Source organism: Manacus candei, unplaced genomic scaffold (genome assembly GCF_025592945.1).
Source record: "Manacus candei isolate 608988 ecotype Guabito, Panama unplaced genomic scaffold, ASM2559294v1 h1tg000033l, whole genome shotgun sequence".
Classification (NCBI taxonomy): domain Eukaryota; kingdom Metazoa; phylum Chordata; class Aves; order Passeriformes; family Pipridae; genus Manacus; species Manacus candei.
The window spans coordinates 2311175-2333756 of record NW_026138081.1 but is presented as its reverse complement, the minus strand read 5'-3'; the positions used below and the strand labels follow the sequence as shown (position 1 = coordinate 2333756).

The 22582-nt window shown below is 34.2% G+C and overlaps 1 protein-coding gene across 5 annotated transcripts in view; it reads left to right on the top strand.

The window, feature by feature from the left end:
* The window catches only part of FMN1 (formin 1), a 179480-nt gene that overhangs the window by 112430 nt on the left and 44468 nt on the right, over positions 1–22582 (top strand). For 4 of the 5 annotated variants that reach the window (XM_051791773.1, XM_051791770.1, XM_051791771.1 and 1 more), the window contains 6 exons: positions 4521–4582; positions 7068–7156; positions 11772–11901; positions 13288–13434; positions 16789–16848; positions 18694–18814. In XM_051791773.1, the coding sequence (XP_051647733.1) occupies positions 4521–4582; positions 7068–7156; positions 11772–11901; positions 13288–13434; positions 16789–16848; positions 18694–18814 (609 nt within the window). Of the gene's footprint in view, positions 1–4520; positions 4583–7067; positions 7157–11771; positions 11902–13287; positions 13435–16788; positions 16849–18693; positions 18815–22582 lie in introns of those variants that run through there. The other variant, XM_051791775.1, reaches the window with a different exon arrangement.

Below are 22582 nucleotides of genomic sequence, written 5' to 3'. Positions count from 1 at the left end.
CAAAGAGTTTTATGGGGTTTCAGCTGAAAGTGAAAGTGGAAGTATGGATTATAAGGGTTTAAAAACTGTTGTTCTAAAGTTGAGTGACTTTCCCACCTACACAGAACATGACATGTATGCATTCTATGTATACTGTATACTATGCATGAAGTATAGAGATAGCTGCATACCCACCTCAGAAGTTGGGAAACGGTTTTCTTTAAAATTAAATTTTCTTTAAAATTAAATTCTCTTTTTCGGGAAAATTCCTAACATACATTTTTATGAATCTGCCTTGGGCATCCAACATGATGTGAGTAGGTTAACATTAGTGCTAGAATCTTTTACTCATGACTTCTTTCAGGAGTTGAGCTTTCTTAGTTTTCTAAACCCACACTGTGCCCATGGTGCTTCTTTGTTATGTGTATTTTTTTGTGTTGCATGACAGTTAAATAGTGGAGAAAACCTTTAAATAAGTTTATAACGTATCAATTTGTCAGAAGTAAACAAAAGTGATTTGGATATTTTAGGCAGTTTTGCCATGTAGGGATTTGTATTTAACAGTTGTTGTCATTGTCTAATTGACCAGATTGGTCACAATTTAATTTCAGTTTCCCAGTGATGGGCTGCATATTCCCATGAAATCAAGCCTTACTCAACAGAATGTAGAATATAAAACAATTAAATACTTCCAGGTCAAATACATGTACCTTTGGCAAGCTCTTTTTATTTAAATAATGTATTTTTGTTTTATCATTAGAGAACAGTTAAGGTGATTTCTTCATATTTCACAGTCTAATTGCCATATTAAGTGGTTTGATATTGCTGAGTATATGTAAGCTCTGTCAGCAGGACTTAAATCCTGATTTAACCAAAATGTGTTTAGTAGGAGTGAGGCTGTATATCAAAGTCAGACTTAAGACTGTTGGTATTTAAGCTTGTTAAGAGGAGATAAGTATATTTTTCATTTTAACTTCTAAGTTCTAAAGTTGTCTGTAGACTGCACACAGTATGCTTTAAATTCTCAGCTTTTCTTTGGTTTACATTTTTGAAGTGATCAGAGTATGAGAAATCTGTGCAGCAGGGAATCTGTTAGATTCATTTTTTAAAAGTGAATTATGTTAAATACCTTTGGTATAAGTTTATATTCAAAGCAATGCTTTGTATGGGAAATGTAGTTGGCAAGTATTTTTATGTGTGCCTGTTAGTTTGAATGCATGATGCTGATCTGTTTTTTGTCCTACTGACGGTTATTATAGCCTAATGGGTGCAACCCTGCACTAATGATCCTTGTGTATATAAATTCTTCTTCTTGTGAGCAGACACCATAGGCCACATAAAAATGTTTGCCTCAATTTCCCTGCAAAAAAGGATCTCAGAAACCAGACTTGGCCAAGTAACAGATTTTTTAAAGGTAGAGGAACCCAATAAAATTACCAGCTTTTCACAGCATGAGTCTACTTCCTTTTGACATATTGTGAGGTGTAGGTGAAATATTCTAACTAAACTGACAGTGTAAGGAAGACAGCTAACTAGAAAGCAAGATGAAAGTAAAAATCACCAATGATGATTGATATTGTAATAGCTATTAATTGTTTTGGAGCCTCTTTTGTAGATTTATGATACTTCACCTATATTACTTACACTTACGTAAGTCTCAATATAATGAGATTTAATGCAGTAACGTATTATGGTTAAGTTCACTGTATCAGGAAGAGCATTTTGAAAAACTTACCAAGGTTCATATTAATTTTGATAATATTAATATACATATCATTAAAAGTGGGGTTTGTTTTTCACAGAAAAATTAAGAAGCTTTTGTTCCTTTAAGTAGAAATCAAAATAATTAGTTTCTTTGATCTAGTGTAATGGGGTTTTATTCAGCTGTTGAAATTCAAGTTAATTTATTCAACATACCTTGAATGTATTGTTCATGCCATATTTTTAGAGTAAGAATACTAAGACACCTGTGAATTTGGAGGTTTCTTCCAGCTTTTCAAAATCAATGCTTCTTTTCAAAAAAATGGGCTAGTCTTCATAAAATTTACATGTTTTTGTCTTCTGCTCCAAATGTGTATGGCATAAAGTTCAGTCAGTTTGAGTGAAAAAAATAGAGAAGGATGAAGATATTAAAATACATAAAGATGAAATAAAGGAGGCTATGTAGATTTTGGCAGTACTTCTGACTTCTTGGGAATGTGTCTCTACATACATTGGCATCCTAAGATGTCCAACTATCATTAAATTGAGTAATATGGCCAGATTTTTAACTGCAGGTTGTCTGCATGGACATTGCCAATTTTAGCAGTGCAAGTTGTAAATCAGAAAATATTTTCCTGGAACTTTTATACAATCACATACTTGTTCAAAGAGAGAAAATAACTCAATATATGTTTCTTAACACTGATTATTATTAATTCTGTGATTTATGAGGTTGTATTTTGTTAGTTTAATCTCAGACGCTTTTTGTTTTATCATGTCACTTCAAAATGATGATTTGTTAGAACTGATGTTGAGTACAGAAACATGGATAAGATAATAGAGCATTAAAAACTGCTTTGTGATTCTGGGGCCTTTTTGGTGACAAATCTCTGGCTAAAAATTTCAGTTAGGTGTAAAACTCTTAATATTCTTATTAAAGTGCTCTTTTTGTTAAACTACTTCCTGTCATCATAATAGTTTTGTACCTAAAAAATTGACTATTAGTTACATGCTTTGCATTTCTAATAAAGGTTCAGTTTGTCTCCAATAAGTTACCTTTTCTACATAACTCTAGACAAATAAATTTCTCCTTGTAAGCAGATTTGAGAATATTCTAAAATAGGATGAATGTTGAACCACAAAGGAAGCTTCTGAACTCAATTAAATATTTTAAAATCTTCACAATTAAATATATTGAGCCGTGAAACCAATTTTCCAAGAGATTTTCCAATCTCTTAAGTTCTTTTGAAATTACATTGGATAATACAGAAGATAGTGCAACTCTTGAAACTGTCTTACAGGAGACATCTCTTAAATTCAATCCCTAATGACTTTTCTTTAAACAAAGATTTTTGTCAGTCTCAGTTGTTCAGGCTTTACATTTGGTTACACGCTTGAGCTTTTTTGAATCTTTGCAGTGGGACAAAAATAGTTGGAGATACTGCTTTTTTTCACTGATACTGTTTTCTCTATAATTCTTTACTTCTAACCAAGGTGTAATGTCAACAGACAGAATCATAATTGACAAGCAGAATTTTAAAGCATTCTAAATGTCACTGGACCTTTTAATAAAATTAATTAGCCTGCCACAGGGAAAATTTACTAGCCTGCTGGTAAATTTCACAATGTAAAATCATGGGGTAGGTGGTAGAGCAGGCGAAAGCTTATTACTTTTAAATAATTATTTAAAGATGTGTGCCTTGCCCCTTTCAAACATGGATTGCAAATGCAGCAAGAGCTTTTAAAATCTTCTAAATTCAGAAGCAGTCAAATTTCCTTTGAAGAAATGTAATAAAATTAAAATCAAAAGTTATCAGGTAGTAGCTAATGATGAGTCAGTGGTTACATGGAAAATTGGTAGAGGCCTTAAGCTTGATTTTTTTGGGATTAATGTTCTCAGTAATATTTAAACATAAGTCATGAGTTCAAAAATTGTGCCCAGTCCCATTATGGATCTCAAGGAAAAGCTGATTTCAAAAGATTTAAACATCCACAGTTATTTCCATTCCATTGTGCATCTCTTAGCTTCCTGGAATTTAACATTAGAGTGCATTAGAAAGCACAGTGAAATAATCCCATTTAGTTTTCAGAAGAGTACCAACACTTGCCTAAGAAATGGGATTTTCAAATGTTGGAAGCACCTAGTGTCATATTCCACATTTAGTAAAATCTGAAACTAAGATAGGAGAGATTTTGAGACTTCTCATTTTTGGTAATGAGGCATAATTAATCATCAGAGTGTACTTCATGTGTTTCTGTGTGATATTGAAAAGTATTTATCCAGAAATTGTCATGTAGGTAGTTTTCTAGTGGGTAAAGCTAACTTAAACATGAGACTGCTGAAGGTAATTTAAAAACTCTAGCACAGTCTTTTATACTTGCAAATTTGCAAGTTGCAAGTTTTGCAAGTTTGTTGACTTGTCTACTTCCCAAGATGGCTAACTCCAAGACAAGCATATCTCCCTGATCTCCTGTACACCTAGAGAGACCTAAATACCCTAACTCTCAATTCCTTCCTATCCAGCCTTCTAAGCTAACAGGAAATCTGTGCTGTTCATTTCACTGTACGCAATCAACTGAGTACTTGACTGGTCATATCTTTGACTGCTGAGTGTATTAGAGGGGGACAGTAGAACTCTATTCTCCTAAGACAGACTTTATAGAATGTTCTTCCATGAGTACTGTGATTTGAAGTTAGAACAAAAATAAAACACTGAAAATAGTAAAATACAAACTGGATACATATGTCCTTTAACTAGGTTAGTACATTTCTCAGGAAAAAGAATTGAACTCTTTAAGTATGTTTTCTAGCATCTAATTTGTGTTTGTATTCTATACAGCTATACTGTGCGTTGATGACTCTGTAGTAGATCTAGAAACACTGGAAGCACTATATGAAAATGTAAGTAAAGACGGGGCAACGATGTGGTTAATCACCATAGTATTTCAGACACAGAATAAATAAAGTTCTATTTTATGTTGTAATTTTAGACTACAGACCTTATGTAGAAAAATTCTGTAGGGAATTTACCACTAATAAAATAGGTAACATAGGGTGACATATGGAATGGAGGGACTGGAATATATGGAGCTTACAATTGGCAGTAGCAGAGATGAGAGCCTCTGGGTAAGAATTAAGGGACAAATTAAGCAGATGTCATCGTGGGAGTCTACTATGGACCTCTTGTCCAGGACAATGATGGTGACGAATTATTCTGTGAGGAACTTAGGGACATCTCCAAATCAACTGCCCTTGTTCTTGTGGGAGACTTCAACTTGCCAGATGTTAACTGAGAGCATCACACAGCTGGGACAAACAGGTCCAGAAGATTGCTGAAACACCTGTATAATAACTTCATGGTACAGGTAGTAAGGGAGCTGACCAGGAAAGATGCCCTCCTTGATTTGTTTCTTATTAACAGAGAAGGTTTTGTGAGTGAAGTGGTGATTGGTCTTGACCATGGCATGGCCACAGTGGCCACAAAGCAATTGAGTGAATTTAGGTTAATCAGTTGAATGAATTTAAAATCTCTGTTGACAGAAGGATAAGTGCCAACAAAACCTCAGCCCTGGGCAATGAGAACTGACTTCAGGGTGCTCAGGGAAGTAGTGAATAAGTCGACTGGGAAAACGCTTTTGAAGGTGCTCTGGTCCATCAGTGCTGATCACTTTTTAAATATCACCTCTTTAAGGGCACAGGAGCAGGCAGTTTCCAAAATGTCAGATATCAAGCAGACCAGGCAGAAGACTGGCTTGGCTGAACAGGGATCTTCTTTTGGAGCTAAGTCAAAAAAAAAAAAAGGTGTATGCCCAGTAGAGGCAAACTCATGTGGGAGGAATATAGAGATGCTATTCACTGTTGTAGGGAGAAAATTTATGCAGCCAAAACTCAACTGGAGTTGAAGCTGGCCAGAAATGTGGGGGACAATAAAAAAGAGTTTTTTAGAATATGTTAAAAGCAAAGGGCAGTGCATAAATAACATCAGGATGAGGATGGTCACCTCACAAACACGGACAGAGACAAGGCAGAGGTATTTGACACTTTCTTTGCCTCTGTTTTCAACACTGATGAATGACGGGCCAGGGGAGTTCCCATGCCCTGAGCTAGAGGACCATGACTGTGAGAATGATCAACTCCCAGTTGACCCTGAAATTGTGTGAGATCTGCTTCTGCAACTGGATCCCTACAAATCTGGGGCCTGATAGGATTCATCCCAGAATCCTCAAAGAGCTGGCTGATATCATCATGAGGCCTCTCTTGATGATTTTTGAATAGTCTTGGGAATCTGGAGATGTCTCAGTTGACTGGAAGCTGGCTAACGCTCTCCCAGTTTTCAAGAAGAGCAAGAAGCATGACCCTGGAAACTACAGGCCTGTCAGTCCCACTTCAGTGCATGGTAAAACTATAAAGACTATCATGGGAGGTGTTGAAAAACACCTGAAGGATAGTGCAGTTATCGGTCACGGCCAGCATGGCTTCAGGAGAGGACAGTCCTACTTGTCAAACATAATTTCCTTTTATGACCAGGGAACCCACCTGGTTGACCAACTACAGCTGAGTCGGGGGACATTTAGATTAGACGTAAAGGAAAAGATTTTTCACCCACAGGGTAGCACTGGAACAGGCTCTTTATGGAGGTGCTCACAGCACCAAGCCTGCCAGAGTTCCAGAAGTGTTTGGCATGTGCTCTCAGGCACATGGTGTGATTCTTGAGGCTGTCCTGTGCAGGGCCAGGAGTTGGATTTCAACAATCCTTGTAGGTCCCTTCCAACTCAGGATATTGTATAAACATAAAAAAAGGCACATTGAGATGTTTATTTCTCTTGATGACTTAGTTTTTAAATGTCAGAAATTTTAAACAGTGGAGTGCCTTTGGAATCAGATTAAAATGTAGAAAAAGGTGTAACACCTATCAGTGTTCTCTCCTGAGCTGCCTGAAAAATACTGTCCTCACTTTAGGCCTGTTTTGTGCTATCATGCTGAATTTATCTCATCAGACTCCTGGATTGTTGTAGTTACCCCAGCTTGCTGTATAGATTAAGGATATAGCATTCATGAACTGTGTGACTCTGAAGTTGCTTGAAAGCAAACTTGAAATCTCCACATTTACACTGGACTGTGGAGATGTCACAGATACCTTCCTGACCTAAACTTTGTGAAGCATCCTGTAGCAATATTTGCACAAGGATGCTGTACTCCATGGCCATTGGTAGTAAATGGCATGCAGGGAACTGAAGGAATTTTTCATGGATCTTTGTGCTTCACTCTTTTGCATAGACTAAATGTTTCCTAATAAAAAAATACAGTTGTTGCTTGCAAGCAAACAGGTAAAATTTATTAATTTCTTATTAATTAGTAACTAATTACTTTGTATTAATTCACTCAGAGAGCACAAAAGGATGAACTGGAGAAAATCAAGCAATATTATCAGACTTCAAAAGAGGAGGAACTGAAGCTTCTGGATAAACCAGAGCAGTAAGATTTGTTTCATAATATTTTATCATTATATAATGCAGTCCTTCGATGATATATTGAAAGCAATTTTGATACATAATTTTTGGTAAGTAATTATAAATTTTTTTGTGTATTTCAAGGCATGAGGTAAACTTTGCCTTTATTACGTAACTTTTTTCAGAAATGACATTTTATTACATGAACTTGGACCACAAGAACTGATAAAATATGTAGCCTTGAATCAATAAGAATTTCTGTTCCCATTCTCATGTTTGTAAAAGGGTTATCGTTCCATTAGGGCGTTTAGTGCTAAATTAACATGTCATAAAGCAGGGCCGGACTGATTTTTGTTGTTAATTATTTGAAAGAGCTGCATGAACAGAGGGTTTTGGTGAGTCTTGTGACAAAGACACAGTGTATGCTTACTAGTTCCACCATTCCTCTCCTGGGACCGTTGTGGCCAGTGACAACTGTTGGGATGAAAAACTTCTTAAGTGTTACTCCTTCTGTTGTAATACACCTTAGACCACTGTGAGAGAATCCTCAAGATTCCACGGACTATTTAATTCGTCATATAATCCTGAATTTTATTTTAGAGTATACATTTGATTTTAGATTTTGGCCTACCAGTAGTATTTGCCTTCTGCTACTTCACTACTTTTCCCTTTTGTACTCTTCTTCTGATCTTCCTGCACTGAGGCCTCTTTGTCATCTTGTTTCCTTTTCCATCTTGTCTTGTTTTATCTTTTCTGCTGTCTTTGATGTAAGAAAGGGTAGGGAGGGGAATAACTGAAATAGCAGAGATAGTATATGATTGTTTGATGTCAGAAGTATTACATTTTCATACCTTTTTCCCATTAAAATGTTAGTGCTGAAGAACAGATAATTTTTTCTATTTCTCCTACCATAAGCAGTTAAGTACTCAATTTGTGACTGCCCACTAGGGAATAGGCTAGTGTTAGGAGATAAGGCTATTATCTTACTCGAGTAAGAGTAACTGTTGTTCTTTAGTAAGACTTAATAGAACAAATATTTGTAAAGTTTATATACTGGCTTGTTTTTGCATCCCATTTCCATGGCTTTCATTGCATTGGCTTGGGGCATAAGAATACATTGTTTGACTAGCTGATGTTTTCCAGAGCTTGAATCTTTGGCAGTCTGTTTGCTGTATATCCGAGTTAAATAAATATGAATACATTTTGTCTTCTGAAGAATATGAATCTTGTAGACCTCTAGAGCTATCAGAGGTTGTCTTTTTTTGTAATTTATAGTGGAGAGAGGTTAATCTTCATTAAATACAAAGTTGAATTTATGCTATCATTGTTCCATAAGTAAAAATAAACTGTAAATAAAGCAGTAACCTCTGGTGGTTCAGAGTGAAATAGTAGTGTCAAAGAAAAAAGCTATTTTTTGTCAATTATTACTCTCTGTGTTCTCTCTGAAACTGTTAATTATCCCCTTTTTACCCTATTATTAAACTACATGGGTTAAGAGAATTAGCCTTTTTAAGTGTAACTTGAGGGGGAAACAATTTACTTTATGCGCTTATGTAAATTTTGTTGGACCTTCAAAATAATGTCCTTTCTGAAAACTCAGTAGATCAGATGCCACTGGTTTTGTTGTCGAAGTCAACCTCTAAGTCAACCTAAATGCAGAACTGGAAATTTTTTGGAACTCTACTGTGCATATTAGTTCCATAAAAGGTTAAAGACAGAAGAATGTTAAATTTGCATGTGTGATTAAAAAATATATACAGGGCATAAGCCTCGTGTATTTTTTTTATGAGGATCAGAACAAAAGTGTAAACTGAACCATTTATCAAATGGTTGCAAATACTAACAGTAGGCATTCATATAATGAAACCATTGATGTGAATTCACTGAAGTCTAAAGGAAACCATTACATGCATGGATTACCAGACAAATAAAAAGCTTTAGTGGTATCATTGATGTTCTCCTGCACGTGTGATTTTGATTTATCTTGCTGTCATGTTAAATTTGGCACAAACTGTAAGTATGACAGCAACATAACAATACCCTCCTAAATTATGCTTCATGATAATAGTTGTTAAATGCTAATATTCATTACCATGATAAAGATTTATATGCAAAATTGGCCACAATTTGGAGCTTTACTAACAGGATACAGATGCTTTAGCTAGTTTCCAAGACCCTTTTTAGTTGTAGAATATTCTCTGTAAAGTCCTTTCTACTGTGAAATAAGTACTAATGAAGGAAGTAGTAGCCAAATATGGTACTGAGCTTTCCTGTTTTGTATGTAGTTTGATTCAGGAAGTAGAGAGCAATTTATAATTGCTGTCCAAGCAATGCCCTTAGCTTCTCTTTGAAGACAGCTTTCCTTGGACTTCAGTTTAAATCCTTCTGGATTACTTAGAAGCACATTTTTCTCAAAAAATTGTTTCTAAATTTTATATTCTTCAAATGTGGATAAATGTGATCTGAAAATTAGTTTACCTCTGTAGAACCAGGTTGCTTTGTCTATATTTGCAAGAATGTTCTCTTACACTAACAACATAGCAGTATGCCTGGCTTGAAAGTTCTCTCAAGGCCTTTACTACAAAATTCTGGTAGGATAAGTGTTCTCAAGTGAATGCATTTTTTATTTACTGTTTCTGAAAGAGAGGAGTACAATGGACCTCACAGAGATGAACAACATATTCTCTGTGTTTATTTTAGGCCATAAGAAGTGTGGTAATGAGAAACCCATCCAAAAACTGTCACACTCACATCATCATTACTTTAAGTCTTAATCATACTTCCCTCAGACTAATATTGCAAAAATGCCTGAACTAAGAATATTCTTTTCTCTCCTAAAGTTTTGTCCACCTGAATTGTGGTTTATCTGTGATAACCCTAGATTCAGGTTATGACTTTTTGTTTAGTAAGTACATTTGTAGTCACTAAGATTTTTGTGATGGATTTCAGTTATAAGTGTTCTGTCTGGATTTAACTTTGGATACTTTGAATTCCAAAATCTGGAGATATCTTCTTTTTACGCTGATGCTCTTTTAACTCTCAGCACAATTACGCTGTATTCTGATGGGCAACCATGTGGGAGATAGTTCTCTTTTCAAGGAAAGGCAAGAATATGTGTCATTTGACTTTTCAAATTTAAGTTTTTTAATTGTGTGTATGTTAGAACTTTAATGGAGCAGTTTGGTTTTTCTTTCTTTTGTTTCTCTCACACAAAGTGCAAAATACCCTCTTTTTTTTTTCCTGGCAATACCGTTCATCCCCAATAGGAAGCATTTTTATTAATACCAGCTTGACATTTCTTTTTTCCCACTGCTTAAGTATAAGAGTCAAGCCAGGCCTCCCTGATCTTCTCTCACAATAGATTTTTTCATCAGGCAAGAAAGAAAAAAGAAGGAAAAAAATGTTATTCCAATTAAAACATAGTAGTTCACACCAGCCACAGGTGGATTGTGCTGATTTTTTTAGACAGTCACTATGTATTTGGCAAAGCCTTGCATACATGAGAAATCTGTAAAGCAGATTTAAATGCACTGATATTATTTATTATAGAAAAGAAATAATTTGGAGAAATCAGATGCATTGGCTTAAATAATTAAAGTAAATTTAAGGAGAATTCAAGCTAATAAATTGAATACTGAATTTCCCATAATTTGGTGAGATAGAAAAATCTTTATGGCACTGCATTAAGGGGATCTAAGGATATCTGTTGACAGGAGACTAGAAGAATATTTCCAAAGTGATACTGGAGCAAAAGACAGCTTGTTTTTGGATTTCAAGAAAGCATATGTGTCACTGAAATCCTCGACTGAAAACCCAAAAGCAAATCATTGTTTTTGTAAGAAATGCTAAAACTTCTTGTGTTATTTAGCCAAACTCTTACATTTTAAATTGATGAAGAGAAAAGGGAGGAATTACTCATGCTTTTGGGATGCTTTCGTTTTGTGAGATCCGAATTAGAGTTGTTGAATATGCCTCTATTTCTTTTTATTTACCAAAGAGTTAAAAGAAGAAAAGCTAGAATAGACTCATGAGAAAAATGTTTATATGAGGACAGGTATAGAGAAGGTAAAGACTTAGTAACTTTGCTGAACAGTGACCCAAGCCAGATACTCTCACAGCTAAATACACAGCTAGGTACATTTCCCATAAAACATGCTGCTCTATGATTGAAAATGTGGTGGAAATTAGTAAAATAGAATTGATGCTGAGAATCAGAATAAATTTTTTGGCAGACATTGTAGAAATAAACTTGTAGAAATATATTGAGTTCTGTATTTCTGGACGCATTTTTAAGGGAAGCAAAATCATATAAGTTGAAAGAGTACACAGATAGTGTTTGTCTGGCTTTTCCTTTTTTTTTTTTTAACCAATGATTTAGGTTTGACATTCTTCTGTTTATTACTATGCAGCTATGATAGTTAATGGATTGATGTGATAATGATTAATGTTGTGTGTTTTTAGTGATATTAATAGGATTTTTAGCATGTTCTTAATAGAAATAACAATTATAAATTCTGACAGACTTGATTCAAAGTAGGAAAGATTGCATATATATTTCATGATACTGCAGCTTGTCATTCATTATGTACCCCACAGATAAGAATTATAAAGATTCATGAATAGTCCTTTCTTCTCCACAGATTTTTATACGAGTTATCTCAGATCCCCAACTTTGCAGAACGAGCTCAGTGTATTATCTTTCAGTCAGTTTTCTCTGAAGGGATAACATCAGTGCGCCGGAAAGTAGATATCATAACTCGTGCTTCCAAGGTGAGTCCTAATGAAAGCTAAATTAAAACTTAAATATATATTAGAGTATTTATGCCTCTTTTTTACTGTAAGAGATGAACCTTGTTGCCTTTCCAGGAAAATAAAAATATATTAAATGTATAACTGCTTATAAGAACAAAAGGAAGAGGGAAAAGGGAAGGGAATTGCGTGTGATGCCCTGTGCAATACATAGAAATTTATTTTTATTTGAATGGTAGATTTTTATTACTTTCCATATTAAGTATGTAATAGATAATCTCCATAAACAAGAAATTAAATATCAGACAAGCTTAATACAGGGCCTTGCAAACTTTCTTTTTTTTGCATACCACTGTTGATACCAATAGATACTTGTCATCTATTAATTTCTGTTAACCCTGGTACAGCAGATTTTTTTAAGTGTCTGACAAAGCTCTGCCAAATATTTTTATGCTATGAAAGACTAAAGACAAGATTGTCAAATTATAACCAAATATGAGAAGTAGAATGAGAATTGAGAGAAACTGAAAGTGATCTGAAGGTCTAACATCTTAGGCAGAACGGTTAATTTTATTTTTTTCCAATTTGAAGATTAGCTTTTGATTAGCTTTGCTTCCACAAAGTACACATGGTCTACCGCTTTGGATTTGCTGTCAATAAAAATAGTTACTTGATGTTTCCTTTCCAAAGGAGACATAAAAAAGTGTTGTATGAGATAGGGAAAGTTGTATTGCCCTCAGTTTACTTCTCAGGAGTTTACACTGCAATTGATTTATCCAGTGTATAAGGCTACATAGTTAAAGATTAGTCCTATGGCCTTAGATTCTCAATTGACAAGACAGGTGTCCTTATATGTAACTGAAAATAATTTACTAGTTCTACACTTTGTTGCTAGAATTGTTTTCTGTTTTGAGACATAGTAATTAGTTAGCCCTGTTATATCTGCATTAAGTGTGGATCCAGGAGCCTGAATTTTAGAGTACCACAACCAGTGAGAAGCAGACTGAATGACAGTCTGAGTCTAAGCTAGTGACAGCAAAAATAGTACATTTGACTGTGCCTTATGCAAACAGATGATAAACTACCTCATCTGAAAGATTTTTAAAGGCTACTAAGGATGTTTAGTAATCTTCTTCCATTAATCTTTTTGTCATCAACATAGTATACGATGCCGTAGAATTTGTTTCATATAGATTAATTAACATAGTATCTTAGGGAGATACAGTCTAATAAATGTTTCTCTCAGTCTTGATTACTGTACTAGCTTCAGCTTCCCTTACCTACCAAGGTAAAAGCAGATAAGAAACAAAACCCTTAGCAAAAATAAAATTTTTAAAAAGGCTATCTTATATTAGCAATTAGAATTTTTTTCCCAGTGGAAGTTACAGACCAGTGTCCATTTTCCAGGCTTTGCTGAACATGACAAGCGTAAAGGAAATTTTGGGGTTGATTCTGGCTTTTGGAAATTATATGAATGGCGGGAATAGGACTCGAGGTCAAGCTGATGGATTTGGTTTGGAAATACTCCCCAAACTAAAGGACGTCAAAAGCAGAGTAAGTAGTAATTTTTAATTAAAGATAATTTTTCGCAAGTGATCTTTTTTCGTTTCGTCATCTGTTCAAAAGTTAATCTTTTATTTCCTATCATTCTTGTTGGAAAAAGCAAGGCACTTTGTACAGTTTTCATGTTTTTTTCTCCCAGCTTTTCACCTCCTTCTGCATATGTACATGTTTCCACAATCTCTTAGTTTCTCCTGTTCAGTAATACTAGCATAATTATCTTATGTGAGAAAGAACATCTGTGTGTCTCTTTTACTAGCAGGGACTTAATTACAGTAGAGCAGAGAGAAATCAGAGAGCATAAACTGCTGAAATCTTCTGCAGTAAATGTCCCCATTGGTTTTTTGTGCTCTTAATTTAGGGTGAGTAAAAGTGTTTAAAAAATCATGTTCAAAATCAAAATATCAGTAAAGGTTCAGTGTAGCTTATACACTAACAAATTGTATATAAGGGATATAAATTCAAAACATGCAGGATTTTATTCTTCTTCAAAGAGGTGTCAGACCCAGCAAGATATTTTCAGTCTTTTTTTTAATTGTCTGTTAAATGGATGTAGGACACGAATTTTGAATGGCATGCATGAGAAAATGCTTATAAATGGCAGTATATTATTTTGTCAAAAATTGAGAACCACTAGCTGGTCTTTGATTAGTCATGCTAGGATCAAAGTCAGGATCAAACTCTAGACACCTTTTAAGATGAGGTTACTTTGTTTCTTACTAGTTCAGTAACGCTGAGGAGGAGGTGTTAAATAATGTAGGCAATGGAAACACTGGTCAAAGTAGTTCTTTTACCAAAACATTCTTAGACTCCACATGGATATAGAAAGCAGCAAAGAATAGGAGATATTTTCTGCTGTTGTTGTTACATATTTGTAGGATGAGAAAAAAACCTCTTCTTTCATGTTCTTCCTCCTTTCTTACATGAAGTGCTTTCTTTACTATAAGAAAGATAGATTTGAAGCATTTGTTCCTAGTTATGCTTCATGTACAGAAGAATGCATTTGGGAGACAAGCAACATCAGGAAAGTGGTATGTCTAGGGATCTTTTTGTTTTACTTGTGAATATCATCATTAATGAAGTGTAAAAACGTATTTAATGAATTGTTCAGTGAGCAACTGTATTAATGAAAGCTTTTCCAATGGATTTGAGTCCTTTATCTTCTAAAAACATTGAGGTGCTGGAGCATGCCCAAAGAGCAATGAAGCTGGTGTCAGTTCTGGAGCACAAGTCTTATGTAATAAAGAGCAGCTGAGGGAGCTGGGGTTGTTTATCCTGGAGGAAAGGCTCAGGGGAGACCTTATTGCTCTCTACAATTAACTGAAAGGAGGTTGTAGCTGAGGGGAGGTTGGTCTCTTCTCCCAAGTAACAAGTGATAGAATGAGAGGAAACAGTCTCAAATTGAGTCAGAGAAGATTTACATTGGATATTAGGAAAAATTTCTTTACCAAAAGGGCTATCGGGCATTGGAACAGGCTTCCCAGGGAAGTGGTGGAATGATCATCCCTGGAGGAATTTAAAAGATGTGTAAATGTGGCACTTAGGAACATGGTCTAGTGGTGGACTTGGCAGTGCTGAGTTTACGGTTGGACTCAACAATCGTAAAGGTGCTTTCCGACCCAAATGACTCTGTTTCTAATTCTTATTTTACTCTTCATTGTGGTGGTTCAGCTGTTCCATATGACCACTTTCATTCCAGTCTTGCTCTATGGACAAGACACAGTACAAGCTGCAGTTAAACTAGAACCAGTTTACCATTACTCAGGTGTTTGTTGTTTGGCTAGCTAACTTGAAGGAGAAAGTAAAACAATGGGGCTTTACCTGACTTTTCTCAGTACAAGTAATGGTTTTAGTCTAACTCTTCCATCTACTCGTAAACTTCTTAGAACTTAGTTATCTCTGGGACTTTCTGTGTGGCTGAATTTAGCCAGCTTGTTCCAAAATTGTGCATTATGAAAAGTAGTCAGTGATATACAGTGTAATTGAATAAAACTTGTTCCTTGGCAAAAAAATCTAAAAAAAAAAAAAAAAAGATATAGTATTTACAGTTTCCTGATAGCAAAAATAAATATATTATTAGTTTAGATTAGTCTCCAAAATGCAAAAAAACTCAAAGGGTCCAGCTGCTACGGGCAGACATGAAACCTCAGAGATAATTGGTAGACCATATTTGCGAGGAGAAAAAATGCATATTTGAACATTAAGATATTCTTCCTATGTCCCATTACTCCCTTCTTGTGAATTGCCAGCAAACAATATTATGTCTAAGTAAGCTGAATTCCATGAGCTAAGCTAAAGACTCAATTTTAAATCTCTTATTTTACATAAAAGTAATTTGTTTTCACATGATCTTAGAAAGTTACTTTTTATAGAGATTTTTTTGACCTACCAGCAGTGTCTTCTAAAACCATTATACATGCAGAGTGGCTCTGTCTGCATGACAGCACTGACTCAGTTAAAAGAATTTTGCTGGTGTATGATATTAATAAAATATAATGTGCTGCAGGCTCTAATATAAACGAGGCAGGCCTGTACAGGAAACCAGACATTGTTCATATAGAAATGTTTGTCCTGATAGCTGTCAATGTAGAATATGAAAACACATCCAAAAAATTTCAAAGACATTTCAGATATAATTCCATATAGGATGATTCTTTTATGTTGCTGAATGGTACTCTGTAATGTATAATTTTTCCTTTATTCATCTGGCCTATGCTGACCCAATGACATGTAGCAAAATAAAATATTGTGTACTGTTGTGTGGAGGAACATGGAAATGGTGATTCCATAAAGTGAGAATTAAAATTCGTATGGTAACAGGGCATGAAATATATTTCTTAGTATATTTTGTATCTGGAATAAAATATGAAAAGTATCTATGCCTCTTTCAGATCTACATTATAGATGATTGAGAGTAGAGGGAGTGAGAAATTCAGTCACCTTAATATATCTGAGATGACTTTAATATTTAGTTGATATTAAGTTCAAGAGTAATATTATTAAATAATATTATTATTTAAGTTAATATTATTATTCAAGTTAATATTATTATTCAGTAATGCCCTGTATTATTAAATAAAATATGGGGACAGTTTCTTCCAGTGCATGTATTTTTACCTGGTATCTAGAACCAAAAGAAACTCTAGATCCAGTGGTGGTGTGATCAAGCCAATATTGTAAAAGATCGATTTTTTTTTGGTCAGTAATGCTAAGGCTGAAAATACTGGGAGTCCTATTTCTTATAGCAATATAAAATAATACTACATTTATTTTGAAATAGAGTACATTTTTGCTTACTTGAATCAGTGTAAATCACACATTTTTAATATTTTTTTTATTTTTTCCCAGGATAGCGGTATTAATCTTGTGGATTATGTCGTCATATATTTCCTACGCCATTGTGATAAGGTAAAAGATTCATTTGCTGTATCAGCCTCTCCAAAAGTAGTTTTCTTTAACAAATTGTACAAGGGGTCATATTAGCTTTTTTGAAATCTGAACACAGTACCTCTAAGGAAAAACAAAATCCATTTCTTTTGCTTTCTTATAATAGTTGTGTACCTCAGTAGGTGTGAAATTTGCTTTGGAAAATTTTACACTGCAGGCCTGTGACTGTTGTAGATGGGACAGGTGGTCACTCCAACCCTGTCTTATTACATTCGGGTCACTGAAATGTTGTAAAATTTCCCATGATGTCATTACGTTGGAAGACAGAAGCATGATTTCACTCTTATGACAGAATACAAGGACAGCTTGGTATTTTAAGATAGGTCAGTCAGCTGATGGGGATGAAGTTAGGGATGGAAATGTAGGAGGTGAGTGAACTAATGGGGATGAAGTTAGGGATGGAAATGTAGGAGGAGATGTGGCTGCTGCTTTTGAGTGAGTTACATTTTTTGATATTAGCAGTGGCCAAACTTATTGAGTGGAAAATTTGAACTACTGTATTTTAAATAAAAGTGTTACTAATAATTGATTTTAAGTATGTGATGCCTTATTTTTTCTTCCTTTTTTTTTTTTTTAATTCTTACCTGAGGTGGTTGGATTGATGAGTTAGTAATCATGAGATATGTAGCTCTGTACTAGTGTTCTTTGTTTGTTTGGGTTTCTTTCTTTTTTGTTGTCTTTTGATTTTGTTTTTGTTGTTTTGGGTTTGGTGTTTGGGGGTTTTTTGGGGTTGGTTTGTGGGTTTTTTTTGCTTTCTAACCAGTTTACTTAAATATATGGTTTTTAATATTTCTGCAGATTTTCTATTATATTGTAATTTTACTCCAAGGAATTCTGTAAAACAAAACAGTTTATCATCCTTGGGAGAAAATTAACACAGTGTAATTGTCATCCATTGCACTTCTCCCCCAAAAATGCTCATTTATAAAAATAAAATTATTTTTTCCCTGTTCAAAAAACAATTAGTTCTCCAACCTGGGAGTTTTCTTTTTTTACAGACTTGAAATCTATGCACAGGTATATGCATGTTTTAAACTCACTAGTGTATGCTTATACACAGCAATATCATATTAATACCATTTATATATATTTTACTTGTTAAACTTCCACTGGAGATACTGCTTTGAACCTTTTCAGAGGTTTGTGGGGTTTTTTATTTGGTTGGGATTTTTTGTTTGGTTTTGGGGTTTTATTTGTTTCTTTTTTGTATTTGTTTGTTTTGTTTTACTTCCAAATTTTTTTATTACTTTGCTAAAAATAAGGTATATACTTAGCAGTTCCATACAGACATTAACGCATGTGGTTTATTTAGCCACATAAATCTTCAACTGTATATTTTTATCTGTGTATAGTACTTCAGGCAATATATAAATATGGTTTTCAATTTATGCTTATAAAGCATTTGTATATTTAATGAATTGAGAGAGTGAAACCACAAACTTTTGGCATAAGAACACTTCTTAAAATAGGCATTCCTGTTATCTGTTTTTAAGAAACTTCTAATCCCTTATCTAAACCTGTATTGACATAAAATGAATTGAAATGTTGTCAGTTCAGTTTCGTTTCAAAGTTTGAATTGAGCACAGTTTGCTTTACAACATCTAAAAGGAGGTTTCAATACTCAGAATGGTCGGTATTTAATCTTGAATGAGATATATGTTGTTTTAACAAGAATGCTTTAAAATATGCTATTTCTATAGTTTTATAATACAGTTTCATAGATGAGAATTTTTAAAAAAAGTAATTTATTTCACTGCAAATGCTTTCAATTTTCATAGTGGCCTGTTTGTTTGTTTGTTTGTTTAGGAAGCAGGAACAGACAAGAGCATTTTTCCTTTACCAGAACCACAAGATTTTTTCCAGGCCTCCCAAGTTAAATTTGAAGACCTAATAAAAGACTTAAGGAAACTGAAGAGAGATCTAGAAGGTAGCTGGGAACTTTCACATTTGTTCTGCTAACAACAAAGTGCCATTTAAAATGTGATCTTTATGAGGTTTTCTTATTGCTAATTAGATTTATAGTGTTGATTCATTTAGAGTTTTTACACTGTGGCACAAATTACTCACATAAATTAGAAAGAAAAAAAAATTAAACTCCTGACTTAATAAAAATGAAAGTAGAGATCCTGAGAAGTAATTTTCCTTTTTACAATTGAAAGGCCCCTAAAAAATCTTTCTGAATATTTCTTCAGTTATCTGTGAATTTTCCTCTGACTTCTCCAGAACTATGTGTTTAACTGTAGATATCCATTAGTTCCATAACATAAATACTTTCTTCAGTACTTGTATAACAGCAATTTAAAAGCTACAAGAAAGAGTTGAATACTATTAATGTAGAAATAAAATACAGCTTGCCAAGGCACAGCAAAGGGAAATGGAAATCTCCAGTTCAAAATATTTTTACCCTGGGACATAAAATAAACATTTAAAAATGTTTATTAAAAAGAGAGGCTCAGAAACCCAAGTCATCTATCAATCAAGGTACTGACTGGAAATAAACTAGGAAGGGTTGTTCTCTTAACTATTCCAAGCAGTTTCCTTTTTATTTTGTGCTACACATGACTTTCTAAAATAAATTCAGCAAATGATGACTGAATATTTTAAGCCTGTCTTTCTTTGTTACAAAGAAGTTGCTCCTTCTAGTTACAATAGTTTTGTGTAGAAAATGGAGTTTAGGGAGAGAATTTGTGTAAAAGCCTACAAAAACTTTTACATTTAGATCTCTGCATCAGAATGACAGAGTCCTTTTAGAATCAGAGTTGAACACAATGATTATTTTTTCAATGTAAGGTGATGAAAACCATTACAAAATAGTTTATCCTTACAGTTAGAAATTGCTGGATTAGGTCACTGCCATCTTTAAGATAGTTTCAAAGGTTAACAGTGGTAGGAAAGTATCAGTTGTTGTTTGTTCGACCCGGGCATAAGTGAGTGCTCTATCTCCTCTCATCGCTTGGCCCTGTAAGCCCCATGGCCTGCCCTCTTTTGGGCTAGTTTTTGCAGAAACATGATCTGTGTTTGATCTTGTACTTTTTTAGCATGTAGTCCTGCTGTCATGCATCTTAGTCGTGCAGGATCTGCATTGAGGCTGTGACATTCATATCATATTTGTTCCACATTGCAAAGACACAAGCAGCTAGGCACTTTAACTCTTAAAATAAAAACTCAAGCTTTCTTCTAATCACTGATTTATGTTTTCTAGAACAAATTTTTGTAGGTATTTATAGCAAATCTAGAAAAATTGTTATATTGTGGTTGTTTTCATAATTCTTCTTTGTAAAGATGTATTTGAAACCCAGCCAAAGCAATTAACTTATAAAGTTAATGACAGCACAGATTTGAAATGAAGAAGGTTGTGGAAGTGTTTTCAGATGTTGGTATTTTATCACTCAGAAATATGCAACAGAATTCTAACAAACATTCCTGTGATTAGTTTCTCTTACATTTAAACAAATCACACATATAAAAATTTATCTCTTTCAAACATTCCCTTTCAAATCTTTTTCTTCAGTTAATGCTCTAGTTAATTTTTAAATCAAAATTTTAATTGAAGAGGTTATAATTTTAACACGTACAACAAAGATTTGATGAGTCTCTGTAGTTTATTGTAGCCATTAAAAAGTTGTGGCTGCTGGCAGAATACCAGTGAAAGTCTAAAGCTGAAACAGATGTGAAAAGCAGAAACCAAGTCCGGAGAAGCGTCGGGCCCAGCTATCCAGACAGGCGCGGCCCTTCAGATGTGAATAATTTGAACAATATTAACTGGGGCTGCCTGTGTTATAGGGTACATTGGATTTATTTCACACTTTGTTGGCTGAGGTAGACTTAAACAGATTATCCTGTAAGTGAGATGAGACAAAGGTAGTAAATGAAAGAGGGGTTTTCTTGTGTGTCACTAGGGAATGAACTGATGTTCCTGTTAGTGACTTACTTTTTTTTCTGAAACTTGTATAGAGTGATTAAAAAAAAGGTAAATATCACCTCTTGCAACTGAAATGACAGTTTTGATAGACACTTTTCATAGTAGTTGTCATTTAGTATTTAAAAATATATTTTACTAGTTTATCAAGACACAGATTTGTCTTTTTAACGTGGATGTTAACATAGAAAAGATAAGAGTTATCGTGAGTGGTATCTCTTAGCGGTGTAAACTTCTAGTTTGAAATACCTAGACACTGTGGAACCAAAAGTTCAAATCAAGATGAAGCACAAATGCTTTCATCCGTTTCTGATAAACAGATTGAGTTCCATACAATTGTCTATTTTTATGTCTTCAGATTAGACTTTAAAGGGACAGACTAACTTTAGTTTAAAGGGATTAGACTAAAGTTCGACTCAAGAAGTCAAACAAATTTTTGGAGAACCTTAATCCAGCGGGGTTTTAACATGTATTCCAGAGCAAGCTTTGTAATCACAAGCATTTTAGGTTAAAAAGAATGAGAAACAAAAATATGCATTTAATATAGGCTTTTAAGGGGAAAGAAGTAAAAGAGAATTCAATATTAAACACTGAAATGAAAATTTTAGAGTGAAATCTGGTTCCACTTTAATGTCACAGAAAAAAGAAATGTTTTCTGTAAGTTCAGGCTTTCACTCCAGGTCTGGATAGCTGGTGTATTTCCAGGGTTTTAAAATACTACACAGTATCATTAGCAGATACATTTATTCATTTAACAGGTGTTAGCTTTCCAGTTAATCTGTATAGTTATGGAAAAAAAGGTTTTACTTTGCTTAAGATTGTAAGATATCTTATTCCTTGTCTAGGACAATGATTTTCACTCTTTCTTTTCCCTGGGACCAAACATGATTCCTCTTCTAATTTGCACAATGCCACTTGATGTTCTTGGTGTTGATATTCTTCTGGAATAAGCACAGAATATTTGAATTGTATAATCATAAGATTTTCAGAAAGAAAGCCACTTTGCTAAAGTTTGATAGACTTGTATAAGTTTTACCATGAACCTTTTACTATCTCTTTCCAAAGTTGAACAATTTTAATTATTCAAAATTAGTTGCACGGTAGATTGTTCCCATCTGTCATACTCATTCCTCTTCTTTGCAGTACAGTTCATAAATTTTTAAATGCTGCTCTATTACTCGAACCAGTATTAGATGTCTTGTATCATTTAGTGCAATGTTGATTATAACTTTTTAGTATTCTTGACCTTAACAACCAAAAGAGCAAAGATATTTATTGAATGGTTAAAAATGGAAAGTAAGATAGGTCCACTCTGGGTACTTTCAAGAGTCACACTTTCATTTCTCACAGTTAGTAAATTCCTCTGAGATTGCTGCATTCAAATCCCATTGTAATACCACATACCTTTTACTTTCCCTTCCTTTCATGGCCACCAATAGAAATAGAAGCAAGACTTCATGGATCAGCTATATAAAAGTCAGTTGGATTTCAGTACTCCAGGAGATATGGTTTCACATTGGGTGCCTCTTTACCTAGCTGTTCACAGGTCTATGTCTTGCTTAAGTATGTTAGTCCCAACTTTTCCCCATTTAAATAGCAGAATTTCACCAAAACTTCAAGTTATGGACACCCCATTTTTTAAAATTGTACAAAAAGATTAAAAGTGAAGCAAATTTAAATCTGTGCATGAAAAGATGAGAAATTAAAATGTTCTGTTGGCTGTTTTCACATTGGTTTTTTATACAGAAGCATTACAAGTATCTTAAAATCATAGAG